The sequence below is a fragment of the Eubalaena glacialis genome, chromosome 1 (assembly GCF_028564815.1).
Source record: "Eubalaena glacialis isolate mEubGla1 chromosome 1, mEubGla1.1.hap2.+ XY, whole genome shotgun sequence".
NCBI classification, from domain to species: Eukaryota; Metazoa; Chordata; class Mammalia; order Artiodactyla; family Balaenidae; genus Eubalaena; species Eubalaena glacialis.
The window spans coordinates 31140959-31151372 of record NC_083716.1 but is presented as its reverse complement, the minus strand read 5'-3'; the positions used below and the strand labels follow the sequence as shown (position 1 = coordinate 31151372).

The following is a 10414-nucleotide window of genomic DNA, read 5'->3' as shown; positions in this document are numbered from 1 at the left end:
CCTCACCTTACTTGAACTTTCAGCAGATTTGATGCAGCTAATAACCTCTTTTTCCTTGAAATGTTATCTTCACTTAGGATACCATGTTCTCCTGTTTTGTGTTTTATTTTGTTTTGTCTTGTTTTTTTCTACCTCACTGGCTGTTCTTATCTGCCCTTAATGTTGGAGTGTTCCAAGCTTAGCCTTAGATGTGTTTTCTCTATCTATACTCACCCACTTGTTGATATCCCAGTTTATTTGCTTGAAACAGACACACACATGTTCCCAAATGAATACACCTACCCTGGGAGCTCTCCTCTGAGTTCCAGATTCATATATCTATATATGTGAATATATATCATATAGCTCTAGCAGCTCCATCTCCATTTGGACGTCTAATAGCCATCTCAAACTCAATTATGTCTAAAACTGAACTCCTGACTCTCCAGCTCCCAAATGCTTCATCTGTAGTCTTTCCCATCTCAATTGATGGTCACTCCAGATCATGTGACCCCTATGTTCACCATCTTCCAATGGCTCCCCTTTCCACTGTAAGGAAAAAGTCAAAAAGTCCTTACAGTGGCCTATAAGACCCTACGCCAGCTCAACTCCAACCACTTTTCTTTGAATAACCCGAGCACATGCCTACCTCAGGGCCTTTGCTCTTGCTTCCTCCATCTAGAGGAGTTATCTAAAGGCTCAATTATTCAAGTCCTTAATCAATTTAAAGTTAATTGCCCAATTTAAAGTTGAAATCACCCCTCCTTCCCTTCCAATACTCTCTGTCCCCTTTTCTGCTTTATAATTCTCTGTAACACTTATCGCCAGCTAACACACTTGAATTCCATATTTATTTTTTGGGTTACCCCATGGAGGCTAGAAGTTCTGTTTGTTTTGTTCTTTGATGTATCCCTAGTGCCTAGGACAGTGCCAGACATATAGGGAGCAATGATAAAAAAGGATTGAATGATGGAATGGATGAAATCTGTCCAGGTCTCGTGGTCCAGAAAACAAGGGGCCCAGCTTCCCTCTACTGTGGCTGAAGATCCCTCCACGAACAGCACTGAACTTCATGTGTCAGTTTTCGTACCGCTTAGAGCCATTTCTCACCATCTCCACCACTGACGCCACCACTCCCCACCCCAGCGTAATGCACCGTCCCCTCTTGTCTGGATTGTTAACAGCAACTTCCCAGCAGGTCTGCTCATTTCCTCTTTTTTTTTTAAATTTATTTTATTTCTGGCTGTGTTGGGTCTTCGTTGCTGCACGCGGGCTTTCTCTAGTTGCGGCGAGCAGGGCCTACGCTTTGTTGTGGTGCGCAGGCTGCTCATTGCGGTGGCTTCTCTTGTTGCGTAGCACGGGCTCTAGGTGCGCGGGCTTCGGTAGCTGTGGCTCTCGGGCTCTAGAGCGCAGGCTCAGTAGTTGTGGCGCACGGGCTTAGTTGCTCCCTGGCACGTGGGATCTTCCCGGACCAGGGCTCGAACCCATGTCCCCTGCATTGTCAGGCGGATTCTTAACCACTGCACCACCAGGGAAGTCCCCGTGTGCTTTATATTTATTTTGTCTGTCCCCACCTCATAAACTTTGTGAGGGCAAAGTTCCTGTCTGCTTTGCGTACTACTGTATCTCCCACGCTTCCCAAAATGTTTTTGTAGAAGGAAGGAAGGAAGTCCTTTGCTCAGAGTAAATGCACAGTGCAGGTGTATGAAGAAAATGATGGAAAGGAAGAAAGAAAAGACTTGCAGGCCGACTCCACCCCCTCCTTGAAAGGGTACAAGGAAGAGGAATGAATACCCAGGAAGCAGCGCTGCCCGCCCCACCTCACCCCACCCCACCCCACCCTTCCCCTCCCGGCCCTCCCAGTCCTCAAGAACATCAGTCCTGGTACAGCTCCACCCTCCCCTCACCAAGTACAAAGAAACCTCCTCTGCAATTAGTTTTAGTCTGAGTTGCAAGGCTTTGGGGGTGAAGAGCCTGCAAGATGACGAATGGGAAGAACAGACTCTGGTGTCCCAATCGCACGCGGCGTTTTGAAATTCACAGCCAAGCCTCTTTGCAACACCGTGCTCACCCGGGGCTAAACTACTTCTGTTTCGGGCAGTGTGGGCTTGAACTCTGGAGGCCTGGGTGCTCCCTAACGCCACCCGCTTAACGTTGCCTTTGGGGTCTCAGCTGTAAAGTGGGAATCACGACGGTAATCATCTTAACGTGATGAGGCTCTGCACAGCTCGAGTTGTAACTGCCTCTGTACCTGCACAGGAGATATGAATCTGGCAACTGTGGATCAGATGTGACTATGCCCCTGTGTGAAGTCCCAAGGGAGTGGATCCATGTGATTACCTCTGATGACCCTCCTGTGGAGAGGGAGGGGCTTTCTTCAGAATAAATACTAGATGTCAGCTTTGCTAGCTGATTATTATTTGTTTTGGAGGTGTACCCCACCTACTCGGAAGGAGTTGAACTAGCTGCCAGAATGATTAAGGAAGGCATTTTTAGATAAGTATTATCACACAACGATCCAATCAATACATGCATACAGGCGACCGTGTAAAATCTGCTCGGGTAACACTGTGCCTCGTCATTTTTATGAGCATACTTACAACGGAGGGCTGGTCCCGGGGTTATTGGCTGTGGATGTACTTCAGGCTCAGTTGCCTCAAGTCCAAGATCTATGGCATAGCAACCATTCTGGCGCAAAGCAAGACTTTTCAAGATCTTGCAAGACCTACAGAGGAGCCATAAGGAGTGTATGGACTATTCCTGGCATGGTTCACAAATCCATCTGCCTGTCAGTGGTGCCTCAGGTCCTCTCTGAAATTCTGGCCTAAACTTGTATCAGCTCTGTAATTGGTACCTATGGATCTACAGGGTGACATCCCTGGAATCTGGAAATCAAGCTGCCCTCTAGAAGTCAAACCCTTCAGGTCCACGCATGATGGACAGGATAAGTTATCTGCACAAGGCCCCAGAGGGAACAGGATGCCTCCCTGCTTGGGCTTGGAAATGCGATCCAGGCATGCCTGCACGTGAAGAAAGCAGGAGCCAAATGAAATCTCAGAAAAGCTTCTGGACAGCAGGTAAGTGGCTCCAAAGAACCTAGAAGGTACCACAGAGGAAGGATTAGGCCTGTTCTGCAACAGTAACCAGAAGAGAGAGGGACCCAGTGGGCAAGGTATATCCTGTACACCAAGGACAGCCATCCTACCACAATGACATTACTAACATATCACTCACGTGATTCCCTTTGCCCGGTTTCATGCTCACTAAAGCCTCTGATTTTGACTCCCTTTGCAGGGGACCGCACGAATGGAGCAGTCACCATGACACCAAGTGTCTGGCCCTGTAGCACTTATATGTCTCATTACGAATTAATAAATGGCAAATTTGACTAGGTCTTTTGTGAGTCTATTTTTTCTTCTCTGAACACGATCAACTCTGATTTTAGATTTGCAAAGCTGATATCCAGACCTCACCTGGGGATGTGCATGCAGCCTGAGCATGCAGTGGCAGGCCACCACACCCTCACCCTCTTTCTTAATCAATACTTACAGATTACTGACCACAGCCCCAAATGGGAGAAAACCTTCCGGCACTGCAGCCCTGGGCCTGGATGACTCAGCCAGCCTCTAACAACCTGGTAAATATATATATTTTTTCTTTCTTTTAAAAATATATATATTTATTTATTTTATTTATTTTGGTTGCGCCGGGTCTCAGTTGCAGCATGGAGGATCTAGTTCCCCAACCAGGGATCGAAACTAGGCCCCCTTCATTGGGAGCCTGGTAAATATTTCTAATGGCAGCAGTGACATTAAACGCGATTTCAGGAAATGGCGAGCCAGCTTACATTGACCCATATCAGGGTGCTTTTCTGGAGTACAGTCATCTATCCATTCATAATAATGTATACCAAAAAACAGAACAAAGAGCAGTCATCATGTCATTTTCTAAATATTGCTTTGCACATGATCCAGCATCTAGTGATGGCATTAAACTCCTGCATACATCAAGGAGCAACATACTTATGGACTCAAAGATCCTTTCGAAGTAAACTGAGCTACATCTACTGGGCAGATGTTTAAGCCAGGACATTGAAAACATGTTTATGAAGTGTTTATACATCAGTAGGGTAAAAATTTTGTGATAGCCAAGTGCAAATTTAGAATATAATCTTGTAATTTAAAACTCTATTTTTGTATCCAAAAAAGCCCTGTGTATAGAAAAAGGAAACAGGGATGAAATATATAGGATTAACAGTGAGAATTTGGTGGAAGGATTCTAGCCCATTTTTCACTTTTCTGTTTTTTTTTCAAACGTTCTGTGAAACTTTTTTTTTGGCCACACCGCGCGGCTTGTGGGATCTCAGTTCCACGACCATGGATTGAACCCAGGCCCTCAGCAGTGAAAGCGTGGAATCCTAACCACTGGACTGCCAGGGAATTCCCAAATCTTTATTACTTTTAAGTAAAATACGGAATACATTCTAATTTTCTAAGTTACCTTTTGAAAAAACGTATGCAACCAAGATGAATGAAAACAGAGACTACTTAAACATCTTAAGTAATTTTCCCACTTGTTGCAAACAACAGAGAAAACACAGGATCAAACATGTGGACTGAGGCAGGCTTGCGAATGAGCCAAAGACCTAATAAGACAGCCAATGCCAGGAGTGAACTGTGGGGACAGCCACCATCAGGCCTGCTGACACCATCTTGAGAAGCAACATTTCCCAAGAAGGGGGAGGGTTGGCTTAACCTGACCCACCTGTGTCATGATGATGGGGGACGTGAGCAGATTGCCTTTGCAAATCCCCAGCATGATGCCAAATCCTCGGCCAGCACAAGGGTTGCTGTTTTGGTGCAGCCAGGGGGGGTATGCTTTGTCTTCCATTTCTGAGGATGGACCCCAGAAAAGAAAGCCTGAAGTCTCAGATTCTGACACTGCCAAAAGCATAACGAAATTAAAGTAGTAAATCTGGATCTTGGTGGAGGCCCTCTACCATTCTAGTTGCCCTGAAATCAAATGAGTCTCGCGCTGATGAATACGCCCAATTCCCCTCCATCCCACTGTAGAAACAAAAGCGGCACTGACTTTCCTAACAGATGTTTCAAGCACCTGGAAGTTTCTGGAGCAGATTAATTCTTGCCTCTGCATCAAGATAATTTGCATTTGAAACCTACTTCCCAAAGGATATGGAGTTCAACACATCATTAACACAAACCTTTCTAGGTCACCTGCCCCTCCCACCTTTGAAAGAAACAAAGCTCCTCGGAAAATGCGCCGTAATAAGCAAGTTGCTTCAAAATTTTAAGACATCGATCCTGGGCAGTTGGCTCCCACCCATACTTATTTTACATGAAGTTTCCTACTGCATGTGCTTACATTTCCTGAGAAAGGAAACAGGAAAGGGCTGGGCTACCTTAATTTGACCTACCTTGTGTCCAGAAGTGTAACGACAGGGGGTCATGGTTGCACCACCTTTGCAAATCTAATAGCCACCGCTTTTGACTTTTCTTGCTTGCTCTCAAATTTCAGACTTTCTGTGAACAAGGCATGTCAACAGCGCCACCTCTGGGCGGAGTGTGGTTCCTCTCAGCTTCCTAGCCCAAAATCAGCAGGAGAAAATGCCCTAATTTGGGGGCAACTGATCAAGTTGACTTGTGTCCCCTTAGAGGATGAGTGGAATGGTGCACAGGGCCTCCTGGGAGCCATTTCAAATGGGGAGATTTTGAGATAATAAAAATTATCAATCCAGTGCCAGGGGACAAGCATACCTGGGGGTGGGAAATAGCCCTGCGGTTCTTTGCTTCTTGATTCCTGCTGGGAAAGCACACACAAGGGGTTCCCTGGGCTGATGGGACAAATGATCTTAGGAGCAATGGGAGCTCTGCACCAATCCCTTCTCTGCTCCAGACCAACAAAAGCTGGACAGTAGGAATCACATTGCTCTTTGTACCACAACTTGTCTGGGAAAAAAGAGAATGTGAAGATCAGGAAGTTGGGTGATCAGGCTGCACTTGGCACACAGAGGGGCTCAGTAAACAGTCCGTTGAATCAGTGAACAAAGCTGCTGGGAGAAACTTGTGCCCTGGGGCAGCCAGTGCTGCAGCTCTCAGCCGGCTGCCTCCCCTTTTTATTTTTATTAAAAAAATTTATTTTTGGCTGCGTTGGGTTTTCGCTGCTGCACACAGGCTTTCTCTAGTTGCAGTGAGCAGGGGCTACTCTTCGGTGCGGTGCACAGGCTTCTCACTGCTGTGGCTTCTCTTGCTGCGGAGCACGGGCTCTAGGCACGCGGGCTTCAGTAGTTGTGGTGCGTGGGCTCAGTAGTTGTGCTCGCGGGCTCTAGAGCCCAGGCTCAGTAGTTGTGGCGCACAGGCATGTGGAATCTTCCCAGACCAGGGCTCAAACCCGTGTCCCCTGCATTGGCAGGCGGATTCTTAACCACTGCGCCACCAGGGATGTCCTGCCTCCCCTTTTTAGTCCGAGTCCCTGGTGCTCAACCACAGCTCCACAGACCAGCCCCAGAGCATTCGCTGCCCTTCCTGGTGCTCCAAACATCACCTTCTAACTGGGACTGTGAAGTCAGGGAGACCTCCTGACGCAGGTGGGTCAAGATCCAAAGGGCATAAAGAAGATGTGGCACATATATACAATGGAATATTACTCAGCCATAAAAAGAAACGAAATTGAGTTATCTGTAGTGAGGTAGATGAACCTAGAGTCTGTCATACAAAGTGAAGTAAGACAGAAAGAGAAAAACAAATACCGTATGCTAACACATATATATGGAATCTAAAAACAAACAAACAAAATGGTTCTGAAAAACCTAGGGGCAGGACAGGAATAAAGACGCAGACGTAGAGAATGGACTTGAGGACATGGGGAGTGGGAAGGGTAAGCTGGGACAAAGTGAGAGAGTGGCAATGGACATATATACACTACCAAATGTAAAATAGATAGCTAGTGGGAAGCAGCCGCATAGCACAGGGAGATCAGCTCGGTGCTTTGTGACCACCTAGAGGGGTGGGATAGGGAGGGTGGGAGGAAGACGCAAGAGGGAGGGGATATGGGGATATATGTATATGTGTAGCTGATTCACTTTGTTATACAGCAGAAACTAACACACCACTGTAAAGCAATTATACTCCAGTAAAGATGTTAAAAAAAAAGATACAAAGGGCAAGATCCAAAGCCTGACCCAGGGCTATCATGCTACGCGCCCCCAACAGCATGATGGGACAGGAGAGGAAGTGGTAAAGCCACTGTTGCCAATGACCAGACACTGTTCTTGTACCTGAGGGGGGCAGGTGATAAAACACAGTGTTTCTAGGTACAACACATGGTGTTGCATCTTTATTCTATGTCTGATCACAGCAAATCTCACACAGCCAGACTGCAGCCAGGCAGAGTGCCACGTGGCTACAGGCAGCTAGAGGAAAGGAAGACCGTCTATTCTGTTGCACGCAAACACTCTGGACGGAAAGCACAGCCGCCTCACTAGCCTACTCAGAGGCACTGAGGCCACATTCCCATCTCCAGGCCCCAGGGACATCTCTAAAGGGTGACTCCCATTTGGAGCTTCCAAAATCCACGGCACCTCTGGGAACCAGTCCTGGTTCCAACAAGTCATTCTGAGTCCAGGCTCTCCCACTGACTGCTGCATCTGGAGCTGGCGTCACGGCAGCTTGGGGGCTAAAAAGGGGCCTCCGGCTGGACCACAGAGCAGCCCGGGCGGTCCTGGGGCTCAGGGCCGTTGATCCTTTCTGCGGAGCTTGTGTCCCACCTGAGAGCCCCGCTGGGCAGCTCTCACCAGGCCTTTGAACTGTCCCTGCAGCTTCACCTTCTTCCTGCAGGGACAAGGATCAGAAGGGTCACACGTCGCCGAGAACAGGCAGCCCCCCTTCCCATAGCATCAAAGGGTGGTGCCCCCACCCCGGCACCAGCAGGAACAGGGGAGAAGGGGCGCTGCCAGGTGGTGGGCAGCACGTGATCCGCGCAGACCACACCCATCATGTTTAAAATAGCAGTTCAAGTCAATGATACTTGAAGGTGCATGTGAAAAAGTAAAAATAAAAAACTGGAAGAGACTTGAGCAATCGAGTGGAGAGTGTAACGAGCACAGCCCTGACCCCCGACCCTGCACACGCCGTACCTGCGGTTGAGCTTGGTTTTACTGAGGGGGATGTAGGCATAGGGCTCGAGCCGACCTTTCTTCTTCACGTCACCCTTTGCTTTCTGCTCACCCAGAGAAACAGAGTCAGCCAGGAGGGTGGGCTTCCTTTTCCACCCTTGCCCCTGACCTGACAGGCTGTATCCTCCCTTCCCTTCATCCTCTGCCTCAGGTGGTGCCAAAGAGCTTCTGCAGCCCTGGACAGCCGTCCAACAAAGGCCTGGACCTCAGGTGCTAACAAGACCTCTGTGTGCCCCTCAGTGTGGCCTCAGGCTGGCTCCACAAAGGTGCCTCTCCAGGGCGGTGATGGGCACAGCTGCCCCGCACTTCCCCAGAGACTCTGCCAGGAGAGTCCTTGCCCCATCGGCAGCTCTTACCTTGGCCTTGTATTCGGCCCCGGGGGTAGCCTTCTTGGCCACAGGGCGATGGATGCCAGAGCCTCCCGCTAGAGGGGGAACACAGAGGCCATGAGTCAGGCAAGGCCAGGGCAATCGGGCAGCCTTCTCCCCGGAGAGCAGGCAATGGGAGAAGGCAATGGGCACCTTCTCCCCGGAGAGCTGCTGGGGAGATGAGTCACAGCCAGAACCGAATGGCTGTCCCCTACCAACAAAGGACAAAGACCTTCCTCGAGAAGGGACTGTCCAGCGACTTGAAAATTAGACCACTGAGCTCCTCAGACTGACCTAAATCCACAGAGACCTACCAGTGACCTCTGGGAACATATATATTCTCGACTAACATAAAATACCTCACCCTCTCCAAACTAAATCTGCTCCATTTGTTCTGGGGAAAAGAACACAGGCTTTGAAGCCAGACAGACTGGGGTTCAACTCCCAGCTCTAACCGTAGGCAAGGCTCTTAACTTTCTGGAGCCTCTTAAGCTCATCTGTAAAATGAGGCACTAAGGCTTGATCTCATTCAGGCTTCACACCAAAACTGTGAGTTAGAAAGGCAGCTCTTATCCCATTGTACAGACGTGAAAACTGAGGCTTTGAGAGATCGAAGCGCTTCCAAGGCCAGTGTCATTTCCAGCCCGGACTTCCACACAACCATGGATGGAATCCCACAGTGCTGACTAGGGAGGGCTCCCTTAGATGACCCAGATGAATATCCTTTAAAGGTGAGAAACTAGAAGGTCAGAGAGGCAGCATGACCAGGCCAAGGTCACACAGCTAAGAGCAGCTGGCCAAGCAGTCCTGAACCCAGGCCTCCTGCTGCATCGTGTGGTACTACTGCTTCTGCACCACACCATCTCAGAGCAGAGGAGGTGAGCTGGGCCCTGGCCTGGGGGGCCACAGAACGAGAAGGAGCCCTGAGGCGCTCCAGCTGGGTGAGGACGCCGTGGGGCTCTGAGAGCATACCTGCTACTGGGATCAGGGACCTCCCGCAGGAGCCCCTGGACCTCCAGATGCAGAGCAGGGGCTCTGCTTCGAGGGCCTGGGGGCAGGGGCCCTGCGGGCGCTGCCTTGGGGGAAAGGAGGCAAAGGTGAGGCAACAGAGGCCTCTCCTGGCTTCGGGCAGCCACCTTGGTACCTCTAGCATCTACTGGGGGGAAAGGAACAGTCTGGGAGCCCAGAAACAACTGTACAGGGGAACTCCCTGGGCAGCCCTCCCAACTGCCACCCTCAACATAGGTCAAATCTGGCCTGACTCAAAGCCAGAAAAGAGAGGCAGACATCTCCCAGGAGAAGGGTGGGCTGCAAGCCTCAGGAAAGCTTGGGTGGGTGGGGAAGAGATGGGGCTCAGGGGTTCCCCAGAAGGGCTGGGGGTTCTGTGCACAGATCTCCTAACCCCCAGGCTCTCCCTCACCCACAGACCCCCTTGGTCCCCAGCCCAGTCTTATGGGACATATCAGCCAATCTTTGCTGGTGCCAACTGAGTACAACCAGGCCATGCAACCTCTTGGCTCTGCCTGCAACACACCCTGCCTAGTGCCGGTGACAGGGAACCTGCTCCAAGAGAGAAAAGAGGAAGCCTCACCTTGGTACTGAGGGGGCATCTCCAGCTCCTCATCGTCAGCCTCTTTCTGCTTGAGCTTCTGGTGCTTTTTCTATAAAGAGGTAACAAGCAAAGTTCAAGAGGTAACAAGAGGACATGATGATCCTCACTAATGGTAGCCGCAAAAGCAATCATAACCTGCGTTAGTAGAAAAGGTTCTCTGCCAAGCACTCAATCCCCCATAAAGATGAGGGCACTAAAGCTCAGAAAGGGCAAGTAACCAGGCAAGGCCACACTGCTAGGCAGCACAGGCGTGGCCTCCAGCCC

The 10414-nt window shown here is 49.6% G+C and overlaps 1 protein-coding gene across 1 annotated transcript in view; it reads right to left on the bottom strand.

Annotated features, from left to right (window-relative positions):
* Positions 1–7164: 7164 nt before the first annotated feature.
* The window catches only part of RRP12 (ribosomal RNA processing 12 homolog), a 28136-nt gene continuing 24886 nt past the window's right edge, over positions 7165–10414 (bottom strand). The window contains exons 31-34 of the mRNA XM_061210617.1: positions 10130–10199; positions 8527–8594; positions 8132–8214; positions 7165–7826 (exon numbers count right to left, since the gene is read on the bottom strand). Coding sequence (XP_061066600.1) covers positions 7724–7826; positions 8132–8214; positions 8527–8594; positions 10130–10199 — 324 coding nt within the window. The 3' untranslated portion in view covers positions 7165–7723. The remainder of the gene's footprint in view (positions 7827–8131; positions 8215–8526; positions 8595–10129; positions 10200–10414) is intronic.